We start from the raw sequence: 20,078 nt of genomic DNA on the forward strand, positions 1-20,078 counted from the left end.
TAAATCATTAGATGTGAATTGTTTGCAAAAGTTTTGAATTCTATTGAAACCACGGAAGAGCCAGCAAGTTTTTTAATTGTTTGTAAACCAAAAAAGTTTCTTTTTTTCTTAGTTTTGATGTTTATTTTTATTCTTTTTAATGACTTTTGCGAGATGAAGACTTGCAACCGGCATTGTTTCGTAGCACAGGCTATACACTTAGTATCGGATACTCTTTTATATACTGTTTTACAACTTCAAATCTTAATTCAACTGTTAATTATTTTTTAGTAGCAAAAAAAACAGTTCCACTACTTCAAGTTGGCCAATGATGATATTCTGATGCGCAAAGAGTAATTAAAAAGCGCACGCCAAACAAAACTTTGTGAAAAAAATTTGTATTTGAATTCCGTGTAATCCTAACAAAAATGTGTATATATATATGTCTGGATCGAGACCTGTATACCGAAAACACTGTAAAAATTGAAATTAAAGTTGTTATGTTGATCAACTTTCCAAGATTTTTGTTTTAATTTTGCTTCGGCCAAAAGGGCTGTTTTGTTGTTCTACTGAATCGAAGGTTCTGTTGCTATCAAAAGTTTAGGCAAAGATTACAATACTTATACTTTTATCTTCATTAAAACAATAAACTGATGCCACCGTGACTCATTATCACCATTTCTAAAATTATAAATTTTCAGCTTACCCATCAGAAGGACGTTTCCTCGCATGACTTTCATCAACTCAAAATAAGGATTCTCTTGTTAAAGCAGGGTTCTTCAATTAGCTTCCTTCGTCAAAAATTTTCCCCCTAAATATTCTTTGTTTTTAATGTTAATGAAACTTCATTTCTGCGATTGCTGAAATGAGTTTGAAGACTACGCTTTGACAGGCCGGATAGTTAGATAAGAAGTAAATAGACAAACATGTTCAATTGCTTTGCTTCAAAGGAACTGTTGTGCTGAGTAGGTTGGGAAATTGACAATTTATTGAGAAAATTATTACTCAATTTGATGTTAATTCATTGCATGTAGGTTTGATGCCATTAAGTATTTGTTATTGCTTTCCAACTCTTTTCATCGATGGATGACTTTCTCCAATTTCAAAATGTTCATTGGATATTCATAATTCTTGTACTCGGACTTTTGTTTGCCGCATAAGTCTGTGCAAAAAACAGCATTTGTTCCCATTGCGCATCCGAACAAAACGTTTCTAGAGCCGTAACTGTTCATGAATGGGACCTGCAGTGGCTTCAGCAGAGCACCATCCACAACACTCTTCACATTCAACTCATACACATGAGAATTGAATGCATTACCTTCAGATTCTGATGCAAATAGATATCCTTCTCCACTGACCTCATCTCCTCTCGCTATCCACACTAGTGAATGGATACTTTCTATTTTACCCAACCGGATTGATTTGAACTAGGCTTGAGATCCAGACTGGTTGAGATCAACTATTGCCAGTCTGCTTTTATTTGTATGCAGTAATACATAGTCTCTTCCGCACAAAACTGATAAACTACGGTGTGAGTACTTAATGAGAAGCTGAAGTGTATATGATGTATATACTTCATTTTCGTACACGTGCACACATTTGTATTGAAAACCTATCCGCTCTACCAGCATTAACACATTTTCATGAGCTTGAATGATCCAATAAGATTTATTGTCTGCTTTTGAAGTATCCAGAGTCCTAACTACTGTTCCATTTTCCTTATCAACCGCACTCAACTGTTTCACGCCATCTTTACGAGAAAAGAGATACAGAGCTCCACTTCCACTCAAAGCTAGCCCTAAAAAAAACGATGAACTGAATGAGCATAAACCAAATACATGCATTACATTTTAGCATATTGAAATTACATTGCATACAAACTCAGGCTGAGAATTCAGTCACTTGTTGATCACTTGATAGATGAAGGAAGGTTATGATTAAGCGTGGGGGTATGTAAATAGTGCAGAGGGGAAATTGAGCAAATCTCTTTTTTTTGTAAAAATCGAAACTAATCCGCCGTCGTAGTATAGGTAGCCAGCCAGATCAACCAAACAAACCTTGTTGATTGAATTGTTTTGTAACTTTCACAATCAACAAAATTACATGGATAAATTTTATGATTTTTGTACCTCCTAGGAATTGGAGGGAGGGGTTTGAACAACCCGGGTCGAGGTGCTCGATTTATGTCTCGACTTTCTCGAACAAAAACTGTTATGTTCACTGTGTACATTTTGATTTTACGAATGGTTTTTTTTGTGATGAAATTTTTGTTGCCATTAAAAATTTTGTGTACAATCCCCATTGATACAAAAAACGAACAAAAAGTTTTTTTTTCATCTTTTTTTGTTTTTTTTGCAAAAAGTTATATGTTTCAAAAAAGAAATCAAAGAAGTAATCCAACCAAATTGTTCAAAGAGAATATTAGAAAACAGAATTCCATATGAGTTTTTTATACTGAGAATTGATCAAGGCTACATCTATTTATCTATTTTTGTTGTTGTACTAACTAATTGGAAAAATCAAGCCGAGCAAAATTAGAAAATGCACTATTTAAAAAGGGTTAGACAACTAATTCTTAGATGATAGATAAAACCATTGAACAGACCAACTGCTATTTATATTGATTGACCCCCTACATTATTTAGTGCAAGTATCCGTTTAACTCGATAGTATCTATTTTCATTTTTGTTCAAATTTCTCGTGATTCAAAGTCAACAAAAAAATTTAGAAAAACTAAAATTGAATTTACCTATATAACTATGAGCTGACAGTTTTCGGTCCATTGTAATAGATTCTCCTTGAACTTTGAAAACCAACACTGTGTCTGCGCTACTACCAAAAGCAAATACTTCCTGAGTTTGCGAACAAAACTGAGGATTTCTTATGTATTCAAGGGTGGTTGCACTGCCTTTGCGAATATCTCTAAGCTGCCATCTTTCAGCCCCGATCGTCCTTGCTTTTCTGGTCAATGCTGATGAGCTGGCCCTCAACTGAGAACTTCCCGTATTTTTGCATTGACTGAAAGAAGCTATCGTTTTCTTCAAACTGTTTTCAACCGCAGTGCACGAGTTAGACAACTCCGAAATGCTTAATTTCATATGCTCAACCTTTTCTTTCTGCTCATTCAGTTCCTGTAAAGACTTCTTTTCGAATGCATGGAAATTTAGAACATTCTGTGCGCTTTGCATTTTGTTTTTCAGCTCCGTCAACTTTTCGAGTTTTTCAATAGTAGAGACAATTTCCTCGTTTAGATCAACAGAATTTGTCACCAATCGCTTGTAATCGTTTTGATACTGTTCAACATGTTTCCAAGATTCGTTTGATGCTGTAGTTAAGTCTTTGAGTACTGAGTTTATCGGAACAACGTGGTGCTCTAGATGACTCTGGTTCCAACAATCTTCGCAAATGGCGGCCGAGCAGTTCTTGCAGTAGAATTTCTTCGCTTTTTTGTGAAGACTGCAAACGTCTTGTCCAGCTTGGTTGTCTAGTACAGCACTTGATGTGCTCTGTTGTGATGCCTGAAAACAGTAAATTCTTTTATGCATGAAGTGAAGTGTAAAGGCAATTTCCCTCAAAAAGTTAGTCTCAAATAAAAATAAAAAATTTAGGAAGGTTTTGGGGAAAAAATCATGGAACCATAAAACTGCAATAATTTCTCCTAATAAAATTGTTTCCTTATTTTAGATTTTATTAACCATTTTTTTGATATTTTGAATCAGGATAGTCTATTGTTCTCTAAAAAAACTTTCCAATCATTTTGAAATATTACATAGATGGCTTGGAAGTGTCAAATTTCCCTACTATTAACTAGTTTTAGAGAATTACCTCAATTGCGGTTTTTAAATCGTAATTGACCGATAAGTCGTTCTCGTTTCTGATCCTGGCAGCTATCGGTTCTCGACATTTTGAACACATTCTAGAATCGCTACTTAGAACTATACGCAGGCAATCTTTCGGGGTTGAACAATACGAGTGACCACAATCTAAAGCTTTTGGGTTCTCAAGCGTCTCCAGACAAATACAGCATTCAAGCGGATCGGTCATTTTGTCTCCTGTTTATGTCTCTTTAGTAGGAAATTGAAGCTTTTAAATTGCAGAACTTGAAGCTTAGGAGCCGAATATTTTCGTAACCTAAGTTGATAGATTGAAAAACTGTTAAAATATAAACCAATAAATAAAACATGCAGTTTTCAGATAAAATCAGCTGTTTAGTTCATCTGAAAATTAAAACGCAAGTGTGGTTAAGAACAATAAAAATTTACATGTTTCTATTCAGCTCAATAATTTTTTAAGAGACCAAGTTTTTAGAGAAGGCACGTGAGACATGAAGCCAAAACAAAAGTATTACTAAATTAATTTTAATCTGCAAAATACTTGTGACGACTTATTGAGTTCGTCAGCGCCATCTTATTGAGCCAAGTGGTTACTGGTGCCAAATATAAGTATCCTAAACAAATTAACGCACTAGTGGAGAAGCTGAGTCACAAGCATCAACCTTACAATCGCCTACTGAAGCTAAGCTACATTTTTGAAAACAAATAGTGAGTAATAATTTTATTCTGCAATTTTGAGCGTGAAGCTACAATCGTCGTCTACACTTGAAGCTAGTAGTATTACACTTCATGGAGATTACAATTTTAAATGACTTCAAAAACTATTATAGAACACATTCGAGCTACAGTTAAGCTAACCTAGCACGATTTAAAACTCTGGCAACCAGTTTAAGCATAGCTAATTTTCGTGATTAAAAAAATCCTGTTTGCAAAACTGAAATTCAGAAAAGCGTATTTTTGTTTTTCGTCGCAAAAATTGCCGTCGAAAATTGCAATTGCCAAAAATTCAAAAAACTTTTGTTAAATTTATGTTAACATATCTGAACTACGGATATTGAGCATTTCATCATTTCATTCCAATAACGTCCAAAAATTTCAGGTCTATATGTAAAAAAAATCTATTTCTCAAAATTTAGGTTTTACATAATTTTAAGACTCAATTTCCATTTCATAAAAAGTTTAAGCTGTGAACAATTAGATTTCGATTATCGATCAGGTACAGTTATAGAGTACAAATTCGGTGATGATTCTCTGATCCAACAAGATTCATGATGCATTGTCTTCTTCTTTAAAGTGAGTTCGCTATACTGCTTATACATGCACAGACAGCTGTTTAGAATCCATTTTCTCCACGCTTTCTCAGCAAACGATTTCAACAGTGGCACAAATATTTTCCTGAAAACACACAATTAAATAATGTTCTCTAAAACTATGTGATTTATTGCTCTAACTTTAGTTCTGGGCACTTCAGCAGTATTTCAAATTCGCATAAGTTTTATGTGAAGAGGAAAAATATCTAAATGTTTCTATTTCCTACCCAAGAAAACAACAGAAAATTTTAAAAAGAATGAATAATATAGTCTTCCAAAACAAAACTAATTTTTTTTGTTCATTTTTGAAAACAAAAAAATATATATAACCCGTATTTCAAAAAAAAATCTTGCATAATGAAAATTATAGGCTAACCTGCTTGTATTTTCTGTTTATACAGCGAAACCCTGTATCCCGAAGAGATAAGATCGAACTCCAGACCAGACAGCAGTTGACCTTCACACGAGAACTGGGCTGCAACTGCCGGCTGGGGCGAAACATTTTGATCAGTGCCGAAAGGAGAGTTTTGGTTGTTCAAATTTGTCAACGGAGATGAAAGCCATTGCACAGATAGTTCTGATCTGTCACTGTTGACCGAAATCGCTCCAATCTTCCAGACTATTTTTCCGTTTTCATTACTGAATAAAAACTAGCTGTACTAAACTTGCTGATCGCTGGAGAATATTTCAAATTAAAAAAATGCACGTTAAATTGAAACGGAAATTTAAAAAAGCAGTGTATCGCTAGATTTTTGAGCGAACTTAATCACATCTTTTTTGCAACATTGAATTTTTTGCACCAAAAAATGTGGTATTTTTTTATAACAATTTTTTTTGCAAGGAAATTTAACGTGCCATTTCAACCGAGTGTTCTTTGAGAAACATTTTATGGCAAGATCCAGATTTCAACTTACAGCAGAGGCGATGGTTCGACTTTGCTCACATGAACTGACAAGGACTCATCAACGTCATTTTGAAGCTTGGCAAGTACGTTCACATTCAGCAGTGGTTTAGCAGCCACTACTGACGAATTATTACACACACAATCATGGTTGTACTCGAACGTGACTCGGAGACAGTGTTGGGAGAGTGAAGAAAGATAGTCTTCGTCTTCGCTGCTGCTCGAGGTCAACATGGCTGCGGGCATATCTGAATTCTGTTGCTTGTGAGTTGAGTTCAAGTATTCTGCTTTGAGAAGGAGTGGGAGGTAGTTTTGATGGTAAGCCAGGGCGTCGATCTAAAATAGACTTACGTTTAATGGCGCTAGCTAACGAGCGAGAGTTGTTCCGTCATTACACAGTCTTTTGAAAACGCAAAGCCGTAATTAATTGGAAATAGAAATTAAAATTTACACAGAAGCAAAGCTGCACTTCGCAAACACAAGTAAAAATGTCAAAAAGGAGCTTCAAATGAATGAAAACAAACATAAGAAATAAGCTCGCCAAATAAAAGTGCCGCCCACGGAAATCAAACCTCAAACATCAAAGTTGATATCTGAGGTCCTCATAAATGTGCTATATAATCTCCCTATCTCCCAAACAACAGCCTTCAAGCGGATAAAACACGTGCTATTAAATGGTCAGATAGACTTAGAGTAGTAGATAGATACCGAAATTGAGCACTGTTGTTATGCTTTAACTATTGCGAGCTTAGTTGCAAAAAAATAAACTCGTTAAATAACAAGCACTTGCGAGTGTAAAAATTGTTTCGAATTAATGCTGTTGATTTTGAAAATGGGTGACAATGTAGCACCTGGTATTTGAGGACTTCGATGTTGAAGAAACTCGACGTGGGCTTCTGTGAGTGTTGTTTCATAAGCTCTACTTTCAGTTCGTCCATTTTGAAAGTATACTCCACGTGAGATTGGTACACTCCCTCGCATGAACTGAAATAATCTTGGGAATAAACATCGAACTAAATTTTCACAATTTTTTAAAGTCATTTTTCGTCACAAACTGTTGTCCAATTTGCCTATTTTACTATAATGTCCAATATGCCTAAGTTCTAGGCTCTCGTTCAGATCCTTTGACACAACACACAAAAAACGACATTAAATTGAAAGCATTTTTTTTATTAGTCGTTTCAGAATATGGTCGGAATATCCTCCTCTACTTCCACAGCAAACGGATATCCTTGTTGTTGTTTTTAGGAATAAATTCTGATCGCTCAAAACCCCCTAAGTGGTAAACTACATTTCTGATCTAAAATCTTCTGAGGGTGCATAGACATTTGTGTCCTTGACAAAACAGTCCGAAATTATAAAATTGTACCAGACATTTATGTCCCAGACAAAATTGTCCGAAACCGTTTTGCGAAATTTCTTCGACTTGACTTTGTGATCTTCAATGCTTTGTTCTTTTGATGTTGTTTGATCGTTCTTTAAATAGATTCTATGCGTACCAATTAGCCATAGATTAGTCAAAGTGAGACAAAACTTTCAAGAACAAATTGAAATTTAAAAGCGCATTTGGCCGAGCGATGAAGCCATAAACTTCAAGGTCAAAAGGTCTGAAGTTCAAATCTCGGGTCCGCCAAAATTTTTTTCGTAATTTAGTCAATATTTGAAATTAAAAAACCCAAAATTGGGTAAACTAGGGCAAAGTTGAAATGGGAATTGAGCCAAAGGGGAAAAGGATGGGAAAAGCTTGATTACATTATTAATTTTGCCGTTTTCAAAAGAGAAAGTATTCTACTATATACACAATTTGGCGATGAGATTTTTCATCCAATCGGGACTTTTCTGGCAAAAGAACACACAGCTCCTGATATGAAAGCCTTATAAGTTCATATGCTTTCAAGTGAAAAACCGTTCGTTGAAATGATCTTCAGTCAGATAAATGACTGAACTGTTCTTAAACCGGTTTGTCTTGATTATTTAAAAAAATACGAATCAAGACTGAAAGGGCTTTAATTAGATAACTTAAAAGGGCCCTTTGTAAGCGTTCTTTGATGAGGTCGAAAGTGGCTGAAAAAATTAACCCTCCGCCATAATTGATTCTCACTCTTTATAGAGTTGTAGCAAGAAAAAGTTTTTCTTACGATTGAACTATATCACTGTTGACGACTGCACGCGTGAGTTGGCCCGAGTTCAGCACTGAGAAACGGAGTTCATCCAAGTATTTGGTAGACTGAGTTAGCAGTTGGACAAAGCCTGCTGGGAAAGACACGGCCATAGTTCCATTCACTTTTACTTGCCAACTAAAATGATTAAGATAAATTCAATTAATTTGAAAAGCATTTCCACAGATGCGAAGCTGCGCTTCGCAAACACGCAAGGAAAATGCAAAAAATAGCTCTAAACAGGCAAAACAAACTGAAATAAGTATAAGATTAAAAATACACTTTGAAAAAAAATTTCAGAAGTATCACGTTCTTACATCTGCTCTACGAGCGCTTGTAATTTAAATAACACTAGCCACAAAGAAAGCGGCAACAGTTCCTATCAAAATGCCAATGTTATGCAGCAAAAATTCGACCAAAAAAAAACTATTTAGATGTTCCGGATTGGAAGATCCGAACTGTTGATTAGGAGTATTCAAAATTTCAAAAAATGGACTTTACGCTAAACCCTAGTGGTTCTGTTTCTCTGCTTAAGTAACGGATTAACCTCTTAGTTAAAGGAGAAAACTAATACTCTCTCTTTCAATCGAAGTCTTTATCTCAGATTTGGCTGGGTAGTTTTCGAAAAAAAGTGAAGACTCCAAAAATCGATCAAAAATTTGACTTTTCATTTCGCAATAGATTTTCTCATCTTAAGCATGGGACTAACCTCTGCTTTCCGCAGCCTGATTTTTTCGATTGAACACTTAATATCAGATTTAGTTGTAGTTTTCGAGAATAATGACGAAATTTCTAAATAACGGTAAAAATTTAGAAAAAGTTTTTTATTCCGAAGTCCATGTCTGCTTTTCTACAATAAAAACAGTGTAAAATTAATTACGCAGGGAAAATCAAAGAAACTTATTCGCTTTATTGAACTATCAACCTCAAAATCAGCAGGTAAGTTTGAAAAAAAATTTTCAAAAAATGGTCAAAATTTCATAAATTGGACAGTTTCTAAGGCCATATTTTTTTTCAAATCGCCGGGCAAAGCCATTTGCACAAAAAAATTTACATGGCTGATTTTTTCTTTTGATTAAACCCCTAGTTTGCCAGGGTATTTTTTGAGAAAAGTCTAAGTTTTAAAAATTAAACAAAATGTCGAAAAAAAGGCTGGTTTGACGCCATATGTTTTTTTTCAAGCGTTTTGGGGAATATCCGCCTGAGAAGGGGACATTCAAATCATTTGTTCTTGTTATTCAAACCTTCGTCTCTGATTTGTGCATTTAATAATTGAAAAAAAATCAAAACAAACAGGCCAAAAATCCCTCTACTGAAACTTTTGAAGGCCGTAGAACGTGAGGTAAAATGAAGAGAGACTAGCGAAATATGCAGGCACTTAGAAGAGCAGCCACTTTTCCCATTGGTACCAATTTTTAAACATAGCCAATCGAAGATTGAAAAAGAGTAATGAACGCAAGTAAACATTAAAAAAACACTGATTTAGCTGAAAAATATCAACTTTCGATTTTCAAAGAAAAAAAAGCTCTTTGAATTTCTAGAACGATTTATGAACGGCGCTTTTTTTATAACATTAACCCAATTTGAGAAAACTTGATCAACAGGTAAAGTTTATATTCCACTGGAAATCTCAAAATTAAATTCCACATTCGTATTTGGAGAGTGCTATTTACGTCACTTTCAGCATATTAATTTCAAATGAACTCAAAAAGTGCATTATACCGAAGCGCATTAATATTCCAAGACTTTTTTCTAAAAAAAAACAAACAAAATCAGCATGACCTATATGAGTCTTCACTACGTTCAGTACTCTTAAAAATCGGCAGAGTAGTTTTGAGAAAAATTGAAATTTCTGCAAAAAGTGCCAAATTTTCCAAAGCGGCGCAAAAAAAAACGAAAAACAACAAATCCCATATGTATTCTTTTATATGTATTTTTTCAAACAGGACCTAATAATAGCCAAAACTAAAGCAGCAACGCATGCCATTAAAATGTTTATGCTATAATAAGCTTAAATATGATTAAACTGAAATATATCAAAAATGCCACCAAATGAGCACTTTTAATTGCGACTTCGGTTAGAAAACAAAATCTTCGTAATAAAACATAACGCTTAGCTGATGTTAAAAAAATCTTCGCAATAAGTACGCTTCGCTTGTGTAATTATGCCTTAGTTGAAGGTGAAAACAGTTCAGCAGAAGCAGCATTGAACTTCAAAAAATAAGTAGACTTTCAGTTCCACTAAACTTCCGTAAAATCATTAATATCGCACCTTTCCAAAACACATCAAACAAAGCCAACATACAGTTGTAAGGCATTAAGAGAACTATTGTTAAGACACTCTGAAAAAAAACTTAATTGCATCTAAAAATCAATCAAAAATACTTACGATGAAGGAGGTAGTTTCGAATAGACCACTGCATGCACAGTCTCACTAAACGCCACAGCTATCGGCACACTCTCCGAGGTACCCACTGTCAGAGGACTGGGACCTCTTGATGAGTTCGCCGGCACGTTCGAGAACATCATTGAGCTATTCGAATCTACACTTGAGGATCTCTCGCGCGGTTGGAACGCGTCGAAATCATTCGAAGTTGCCACACTTCCACTTCCAACAGTTTCTGTTACTTGTTTACTGGTCGACGTCTCATAGCTCACAGAATTCGAGTTGTTATAACTGTTTGGTGCATATACATGTTCAGACTGTGCAAACTTTTCATTATTTTGTGTCGTATTATTATTATAGCTATTTGATGCATAAGCGTAAGAAGATGGAGTATTAGATTCTACTGGAGCAGGTTTAGTTTCTATGGCTGTCAGGGCATTGGCAATGGAAGGGGGTAATTTGGGAGGTGGAATCGAAGGTGGAGGAATGTATCCTGCATCGTCTTCATCGCTCGAGTTTGGTTCGTAACTGTCTCGCGCTAAAAAAAAGAGTCATAATTGCAACTCCATTCTCGCAATTTCAGGTTTAGTCGAAAATGATACTATTCAGCATAATCATTATAAACTATTGGTAGCTGATTTTTATCAATTTAGATCATAGCAAATTGTCAAAATAAAAAAAAACTTCATCAACATGAACAAACCTTGTGCAGAATAGTACGAGTGAGCATCCACGTTCTGATTATAAACAGCCGCATTTTGAACATCACTGCTGTAATAACTCTCATTACTAACAGCTCCACTAGTATAGCCCTCATATGCCATCGGACTCGCGTCATTCTCTGAGTAAACGTAATCTGGACTACCGTAGGAGCTCTCTGTATACGGTTGCTGGTAAGAAGACTGCGCTCCACCATACGAGTATTGGTCGTAATTCGTGGCCCCCATTTGGCCATAGTTGTTGTCCATAGTAATGGACCCAATACCAAATGAGCCCATAGCTCCCCCTGGTATATCTGGCATTCTGAAGGAAGACGGAGAGTCGAAGTCATTAACGAGCTTCGGTTCTTGCTTGGACGCTCCACCATAACTTAAAGAAAAATGAAACATGCACTTGTTTACTGACATAGTCCATGTTGCGTAAAACTTTGCAGATCAAATTATTCAAGAAAATTTGAGGGGATTCTAAAAGATGTTCGATGCATTCCGTAGCACACTTGTTATTCATACAACTTATTTGACTTCAAGATTTATTTTACAAACTTAATCCAGAAAAAAACAATGGACATAAAACTACAAAAAAACGACTGAATATTTTTGAAACGAGTAGCCGGTTGCTGTGCAATTAGCACAGAATGTTCTGAACAATCTTATTGAAAAGAAAACTTATAATTAAAAAAAAACGTATTTACTCTTTTTTCAAATTTAGGTTTAAAAGTCCATACCGAGTTTTTTGAAACAGATTAAAAGTCCCTGCCATCTTTTTTTATGGACAGGGGAAAAATGGTTCGGAACTTTTTAATGTCGATGATATCACTATTGAAAAAGCTTTAAAATAATAAATCACTCAGCTCATTCTGATGATTATTTGCTGTAATAGAATTTGCAGGGTAAAATAATGGAAAAACAGCCAAAGAAAAAGCTCGTGTTCTTGTTAGCACCAGAAGGCACAAGTCTATAGGGTTTAAAAATACTAGACGAAGCAATCCGGCCGACAAAGGAAGCTCCTTAACCTAGTCCGAGCAGAGCATGCTTTTCGTGCTGCCCTGATGGGGGAGGGTGGGTGATTGCCATTTACGGCGCTTTGCACAGCACATATGGTCCACCACTAGAATTCGGTACTTCTGTTTCAACACAGAGACAAAATTCTTGGACACTTTCAGTGGTCGAAAAAAAATGTACACAGAGGCGAAGCTAAGCTTCGCAGCACTTGCGATACAAAACAAGAAACAATTTTAAGAAAAATTCGAAAAAAAAAATTCGAAAAATTCGAAAATTGAAAAATTAGATCAATCAATACGAAAAAGCTAGATTTGAAAATAAAACATACCAAGAAAATTGAATGAGAAATAAGCATCGGAAGACGAACATACCTTCTCAGAAACCATTAAAGCCGAAAAAAATCAACAAAACTTAAGTCTGAAAAGTTAATGAGTCCCCCTCGACCTCAAAAAAGAAACACTCGAGAAACTTTTTTGCTCGTCAAATAAAACAAAATTAGGCCACTGAGACAATATAAAATAGGTCGAAACCTATTGAGCCCAAACAAAGGAAAATAAAAAAAGGCAAAATTTTTTTAAAAAAAAAATAAGACTAAGAAGTTATTAGATCTGCCTCACCCTCAAAACATAGACACAAACTTTTTTCGCTCGTCGCAATATGAAACCGATAAGCCGATATAATATAAGCCGAAACTTATCAAGCCGAAAAAAGGAGAAAAATGCAAAGCCGAAAAAAATTGTTGCCATGAAAGACTTAAAATATAACTTCGTTCAAGATTATTGGCATTTTGTGCGATGCAGAGGTGAGTATAAAAAACATGTTTCTGCTGAAACGAAACGATGTTAGGTCACTAAGCCGATAAAAAATAGGCCGAAATCATTAGGGCAGAATAAAATTTTTCAGCAAAAAAAAACAGAAAAGATACGTCAAGGTTAGTAAAATTACAAACAGCAGAGATAAATCAGAACACTAAAAGCAGCTATAATATAAATTTTTTTTTGAAAATACTGCAATGTGGAAAAAAAGTCTAGTACACGATTGGAATACCCTTGCTTATCACAAGAGTAATCACCTTAAAGCTCTAAGTTCGAGATTCGTTCATAGTTGAAACTTTTTAGACTATCCCAAATTGAGATAATTGGATCAATAGGAATTTGTTCTTTGCAATAGAAAACCTTAAGAATATAACGTCATTTCAAAACAGAGTAATTCACGTTTTTTCCTCGCCATTGGCACGTTCTTAATTGGAGGGCGTAATTTATTTACCTTCTGTATAGCAAAAACACGAATTGAACTTTATCCGTTTACTATGTTATTTGACATTAATAATTTTGAAGAAGATCGGATCATTATCGAATTTGTCTTTAAAAATATTAAACGGACTCGAAAATCCTATTTTTGCCATACCCAATAAGGCCGTTAAACTGCGCCAATTCAAACTTGTGTTGACTATAAACCAAGTTAACAAATGATTCAATGAATCTGTTTAACAAGTTAGTTGTTGACCGGAGTTAGTTATGATTTAATTGGTGTCCGATTAAAAACTGTAGTCGGTAGCCTCTTACTAGCATATATATCAAAGGGCTTGTTTTCTATTAGCCTGGCTGAGAGCTATTTCGCTTGACACTTCTAGTAACCTTTTGTCTTCTGTATTCATTGTTGACAAACTGGCACTGCTATCATTGTTCACTTCTGTACTCAGACCCTTTCTCGGCATGCGAGGAGACTTCTCCAGAGTCAGATTTTTAGCCGTTGTGCTCAAATCGTCCATGGATGGCGCCAGGTTTACACTGGGTGGTCTAATTGAGAACTTGAGAGTAGATCCTGAACTGCTGTTGAACTTGTTCGTTTCCTCATCTGCGGATTCGTCTTCGGAGCTTGAGTAGAAACTGGTGCCTGATTCTCGGTTGTTCATCTCTTCATTCGGCTTCAAACTATATCCTTCCGAGTCTACACTGGTGTTCCTTAAACACAAAATTTCCTTTAATTCTGCCTCAGACATGCACTTTTTTATCGGTATTGATTTACGTTGAAACCACACAGAAAAAAAACAACCAGAATCGCTTCCTTAATAATTTGAGGAGCCCTTCGCAAACTTAACACTACGTTGTAAGATATTTCCAGCGTAGACTTGATTAAATTTAAAATGGCACAGCAAAAAATTAGCCACGAAATAACAGAAAACTCCCCTGAAGTTCTGTTACTTATTACATTGCACAAAAACTCAATTATCTTCAAAATTTGTCACCTGTTGTAAGACTGCACAGCTGCAGAGTTGTAGTCGAACTCATTTGCCACACTAGTTGCACTTTGGCCTCCCATTGATGACGTCATCGGACTCTTCAGACTGGTCGAGTCAGCTGAGGAAGTGTTCGAAGAGTGTCTCTGTTTCTTCTTGCTCCTCCTTTCCTTTTTCATCCTCTTCAGGAAACCTAAAATTAAACCAAAAATTCATGCAAGATTTGCAACTCTAATGGAACTAAATTAATTTCTTGTAAAAAAATGAAAAGCTTAGATCCTCGCTGTTGTATTTGAAAACTTTTGCATATTAGTTGACTAAAAGTATTTTCAAAAGCCCTTTTGAGAATGATCTGGTATTTCGATTACATACAATGAATTCAAACAAATTATTCAAATGATCATCAATGTTTGCAGTTTGGCCAAAGATCGAAAAAAAACTTCAATAGTTCGTAAGGATATAGCTCATGAACAGTTAAAATTCCTTTTTTTTGCCTAATAAAGCTGTAACCGTTTTTTGATTTTTCATTCAAAAACTCTGGTACGAATTATCATCTTCTCTAAATTAAGGAAGTCATTGCAGCTTTTATAACCATAGATGAGGATATCGTATTGATAAACAGACTTTATATTTGAATCAAAGTGGAGCAGTAACACCCTTCGAGAAACATAATGCTAAACTTAAAAGATTCCGCGTTGTCGACGCAACTGCATGTACTGTTTCGATGTGCTTACGGAAAATAAATTTTGATACCAATAATATTCCCATGTATTTGCATGATTTTTTTCGGAATTTTCCAGTTACAAAAAAATTCGAACGTTAGAAGTCCTATTGCTTGTTATATTAACTTGCACTGTTTCTTTAAAGTTTCGACTTAACTTATTTGCCTTTAACCACCAAGAGACTTTATCCAAATCATTATTAAATTCATGATTTGCGCAAGATAACCCATGTTTGTTAGTATCATGGGCAAAGACAAAACTACAGCTTTTACACGCTAATGGAAAATCATTAATGTAAATCAGAAACATAGACTAAGTAGAGGAACTCCGCAATGAACTTTTGTCCACCACGATTGTACACTTTTCAATTGAACAGATTCAATTTGGCCAATACAGTCAGCAAATCAACTGGTGCAATAGTTTAATTAAATTTTAGACGGTGGTTTAAACGAAACTGGTCTGCTCTGATTGATTTTCAAACATGAACAAGACTGCTCGCATCAGTGCGAAGCCCTGAATGTTCCGACTGCCTTTTAAGGTATATGGAGCAGTAATAACATTAAAAAATTGAACGTAATAAAACAAAATGGAAATTTTATTTTTCTAAAATTTGAATTTTTTTATGAAAATCATTCTCCCCACACGCCATATAAAGTACAAAAGGATGGATTTCGCTCCTTGTAACAGATCAATTATGGCAAATAAGCTTCTTTCAACCATTTTGGAACGATTTCTAAGACGGATTAAATCTCCGCTTACGCGTTAATAGCGCGAAATATATCGCGCGTTAATTGTCCCAAATTGGCCCAAATGGCAATATTTAAACCCTTGTAACTCTACGAAAAATGATCACAGGTGAAATATCTTTTCAAATTTCAGCTCAGGACAACAATACCTTTCGAATGATAAAAAAAATTTTCGTCAAAAATGGCTAGTTAAAAAGTCGAAATTTGTCTGAAGAAAAAAAAACCACCCCGAACACAAATATTCCGTTACTTTCGTATCGAAAGTCGGAACAGCAAGAAAATTGGTATACGAGTATCCTTTAATTGTTCTAATATATCTATATAAACCTCTGACTTTAAATCATGATTTTTAACACAAAGATGTCTTCAACTTCAATTCTCCTATTTGTTAACATTTCTGCCTTCTTTTAACATCATTCAAATTATTTCATAAAAATATTTCAACCGATTTTTAAACTGTATGTTAATATGCAGTTAAAATTTGTTTTCCCAATAATGATGCACTTGAATCAAGGCTTAATCAATTAATAGAAACCTCACGTGTTAAAATTAAGCCAAAAATTAAAGAGTTAGATGGCAGAGATAATTCAAACCCACAACTGAACACATCAAAGCAAACAATCATTTTAGAGAAGCCTGTTACCATAGGACAGATGAGTGCTCTTCTTACCTCGCTCCAATGGCAGCTAGCTAGTTCAAAACTAACAAGTGAAGCATGCGCTAAAACGAATCACAACTATCTAGAAACTGTGCAGTCAAACATTCAATTTCAATTGAATCAAATAGAAGAAACATAGACCACAGACAGTTGAAAAAAATCCGCCCAATTTGAGAAAGCTGGATCAATAGGTGAAACTTTATTTCGCTGGCTGGAAATTCGATAAGTAAAATCCACTTTCTAAATTAGAAGTCGGTCACTTCGTTACTACACTTTCGCTGGTCGATAGTGCAGTTTGCCTTCCTTTTAACAAAGGAAATAAACTGAACTTGATAAGAAATCAAAAGTCAAACCGCGAGCGGAAAAAGTTAATTAATATTGGAAAATAAAAATCAGCGGTGAATATTGGAAAATATTTTTAAATGAGTAATAAAAATTTTCCCGGAAACCACCGTACGCTGCGCTGCAGTTCTCCCCAGTCTTTCGAATGTTTTCTTATCGGCTGATCCAATTTTTGAGCTGGAACTTTTGACTATTTCCTGCTTCCGGGGTTTTTTATTTCAAAAAGCGCAATCAAAAATGAAAAGCTTGTAAAGATACGATTCTGAACTCAACAAAGATATCGCATCAGTTCGATATGCCTTACTTGGCCAAACTCTTGAAGGCAGAACAACTACTTATATACGGATAATTGTCTTGAAAACGTAATGCTGACTTGAAAATGCAACAAGAGTTGGGACTGACCTTTCTTGGAGTCTTTCTGATTGACGAGTAGTTGGTCGTCAGGCGGAGGCGGAGGAACTATCTTCTGAATCATCTCCTTGTAGTACTCGTCTAAAAATGGGACAAATTTTCACAAGTGAGAAGGAGCGGTTTTAACCCATCGACATAAATTATACCATTTTTTAATTTAAAACTATTTTTTATTTCATTTTGATTTCGTCTTAGATTTTTTTTTAAATGAAGAGCCCGAGCTGCAATCATATAATGGGCATCATTCCCTCGGAAAGATATTGGTAAATTTTTGGCGGAGCAAATTATTAATTAATTGACCTAGCAATCAACCAAACTTTTAAATGAAAACACAAAATAATTTTCGTGCATTCAGTAATGTTCCTTTCTCTTCTGAACGAGAGTATTGATATGCATTAAGTCCTAAGCTTGGCCAGAAGTTTCAAAACTTTCCTTTTAATAGAAATTGAATAATTAGATACTTTTAAGGTCGATCACGAATATCGGACGACCCAATGTTTGCATCAAAGTCATCTAATATAATTGCATTATATCGACAACAATTCATTTTATTTCTGCAGGTGCCAAGGTGTATATTTTTTTCGCCAACCATTTCGGCACAAACTCAAATATATCATTGAATCACGTTGTTTATTCAACCTATTTTTTTGCTCATAACCATGATTAGAAGCTTATATCTACTTTTGTGCAGCTTCACTTTAGTTTTTTGAAAAAATAGTACCACACGTGACCAACATACCGTTCTGGACAGGTGACTTGGTCTTGTCCTTGTCGTGATCCTCTTTTCTGGGCGCAGCTGTGTCCCCATCGAACACCACCTGTTCCATCTCTGTAGGTCTCTCCTCTCCGGTGTGTTTCACCCGCACAAACTCACTCAAAAGCTGATCCACACTCCACTGTGTCTGATGCTCCTTGAAATCGATTGTCGCCTAAATCCACGCATATCTAACATGAAAAAAACCCCTCTTGAGAAAAAAATAACAAATAAAAAATGACAACAAATTTTCTTTTTATCGAATCAAATCCAAATTACAAACAAGGGTAGCCAGTTGCTGTGCATGTAGCTCAGAATGTTCCCACCACATTCACCACAAGGATAATAAACCAAGTTAACAAATGATTCAATGATTCTGTTTGACACGTTGTTGGCCGGAGTAAGTTTCCGATCCGACTTGACAACAAAATTTCATACAATAACAAGAATAGACGGTTACTGTGCAAGTAGCACAGAATTTTTCCAATCATAGCCTCAAACACAGAGACTGAGCTTCGCATCGCAAACACTTGCGAGAACGACAAAAATCAGCTCTATAAATTGCAATAAGAAAAAATGGAAATAAGTCTCGAATTAGTAAATAACCTGCCATGTCTGAGATTCCAGCCTTCGACCTAGAAATTAAGAGCGTAACACTAACTACTCAGCCACGGACGCTTAATAGGCATAAATAATAGGAACACCAGCCATTAGTAAAGCAGAGAACAGACGCTATGCAATTTCTAATGCTAGAGTGAAATTTCCAAATAAGTGAACACTTTTAATGAACACTTTTATTTGCAAGTTAGGTTCGTTTTGTTTCGGCGTGGTGTGATAAAAGGAGCTGAACGAAAAACTAGACACTAGCATATTCGACAGTCATGGGAGAATCAGCAAATTGAAAAGCAATTTTTGCAGAAAAAAGACTAGAAAAACAAAAAAAAAATCAAAATCATTATATTTTACAGTTTTTTTGAATTTCTGAGGCGCCAAAAAGACGCTAAAAACTCAAGACAAAATTAACGTTCTCGAGTACAACTGATTTTTTACGTGGTAAAGTAAGCAAGCTATTGTAAGCATTTCAGCTATTTTAAGCCTGCTCGCTCGCTTTATTCGCTCGAATGAAGACGAAAAATCAAAAATTTCAATTCAGTTTTTCTCGACACTGGGAAAAATTGTTTCTATGTCGTTCGAATCACGACTGAAAGGGATTTCATTTGATATATACCTCAACTCCCTGAAATGATTATTTGTGGTTGAAATCAAAGTTTAAATCAAGTTGAAATAAAAAAAAGCTAAAATACACCCGAATACCAAGTTCGTTCACATTTTTCAAATGGTCGGAACAATAAAAACAAAAAAATTGCGATATAGGCAAAACTGACAACAGTCATCTTCAAAAAATGAAACAACATAAAACATGAAAAATGCATCAAGTAACATCAAGGTTTTTTATCTTAATTTCTATCACTTTAAACAAACGTTACTCGATCGTGTTACTCGCTCGAAATGAGACTAAATATCTCAAAGTTCAATCCGATTTTCCCGACACTGGAACAACTTTTTTTAAAAGTTTTTAATGTTGTTCGCATCACGACTGAAAGGGCTTTAATATGATACATCATTCAACCCATTCCGATGATTATTTGTGGTACCTGATTTTTGCGTGGATAAGAGGAAATCTAAAACACCGGAATACCAAGTTCCTCCCCATTTTCAATGGTCGGAACAATTAAGAGACGCAAATCAATGAGATTAAATTTTGATGTAATCTTCTTTTTCAAATTTTTCTCGAGCAAGAATCCAGAAACCTGGTAGTCATAGGACAATCCTTCCTCGATGACGTCAATGTATTGGTCCAAATAGCCCTTCATGTTTTCCAAGTGACCAGTCTCCAGATCTTGGAATTTCTAAACA

At 35.2% G+C, this 20,078-nt stretch overlaps 2 protein-coding genes across 2 annotated transcripts in view; both read right to left on the reverse strand.

Annotated features, from left to right (window-relative positions):
• Positions 1 to 956: 956 nt before the first annotated feature.
• LOC134840349 (tripartite motif-containing protein 2-like) lies at positions 957 to 4,214 on the reverse strand. The gene is made up of 3 exons (XM_063856112.1): positions 3,805 to 4,214; positions 2,729 to 3,497; positions 957 to 1,777 (listed from the first exon to the last, which is right to left on the reverse strand). Exons 1-3 carry the CDS (start codon positions 4,021 to 4,023, stop codon positions 1,407 to 1,409), a joined length of 1,359 nt encoding a protein of 452 aa, XP_063712182.1. The 5' UTR covers positions 4,024 to 4,214; the 3' UTR covers positions 957 to 1,406.
• Positions 4,215 to 4,518: 304 nt separating this feature from the next.
• The window catches only part of LOC134840350 (F-BAR domain only protein 2-like), a 284,611-nt gene continuing 269,051 nt past the window's right edge, over positions 4,519 to 20,078 (reverse strand). The window contains exons 8-19 of the mRNA XM_063856113.1: positions 19,973 to 20,071; positions 18,147 to 18,336; positions 17,399 to 17,488; positions 14,538 to 14,721; positions 13,927 to 14,253; positions 11,272 to 11,657; positions 10,572 to 11,106; positions 8,162 to 8,320; positions 6,875 to 7,007; positions 6,037 to 6,359; positions 5,499 to 5,761; positions 4,519 to 5,207 (exon numbers count right to left, since the gene is read on the reverse strand). Of these exons, the coding sequence (XP_063712183.1) occupies positions 5,185 to 5,207; positions 5,499 to 5,761; positions 6,037 to 6,359; positions 6,875 to 7,007; positions 8,162 to 8,320; positions 10,572 to 11,106; positions 11,272 to 11,657; positions 13,927 to 14,253; positions 14,538 to 14,721; positions 17,399 to 17,488; positions 18,147 to 18,336; positions 19,973 to 20,071 (2,712 nt within the window). The 3' untranslated portion in view covers positions 4,519 to 5,184. The remainder of the gene's footprint in view (positions 5,208 to 5,498; positions 5,762 to 6,036; positions 6,360 to 6,874; positions 7,008 to 8,161; positions 8,321 to 10,571; positions 11,107 to 11,271; positions 11,658 to 13,926; positions 14,254 to 14,537; positions 14,722 to 17,398; positions 17,489 to 18,146; positions 18,337 to 19,972; positions 20,072 to 20,078) is intronic.

This window comes from Symsagittifera roscoffensis, chromosome 2 (genome assembly GCF_963678635.1).
Source record: "Symsagittifera roscoffensis chromosome 2, txSymRosc1.1, whole genome shotgun sequence".
In the NCBI taxonomy this organism is placed as follows: domain Eukaryota; kingdom Metazoa; phylum Xenacoelomorpha; order Acoela; family Convolutidae; genus Symsagittifera; species Symsagittifera roscoffensis.

Bases quoted from the DNA above. Each gene is read 5' to 3' on its own strand.
- LOC134840349 (XM_063856112.1), bottom strand. From the start codon at position 4,023: ATGACCGATCCGCTTGAATGCTGTATTTGTCTGGAGACGCTTGAGAAC. The intron at 3,498-3,804 runs GTAATTCTCTAA...TACTGTTTTCAG, and splicing joins ATTTAAAAACCGCAATTGAG to GCATCACAACAGAGCACATC. The intron at 1,778-2,728 runs GTAAATTCAATT...CGTTTTTTTTAG, and splicing joins GTCAGCTCATAGTTATATAG to GGCTAGCTTTGAGTGGAAGT.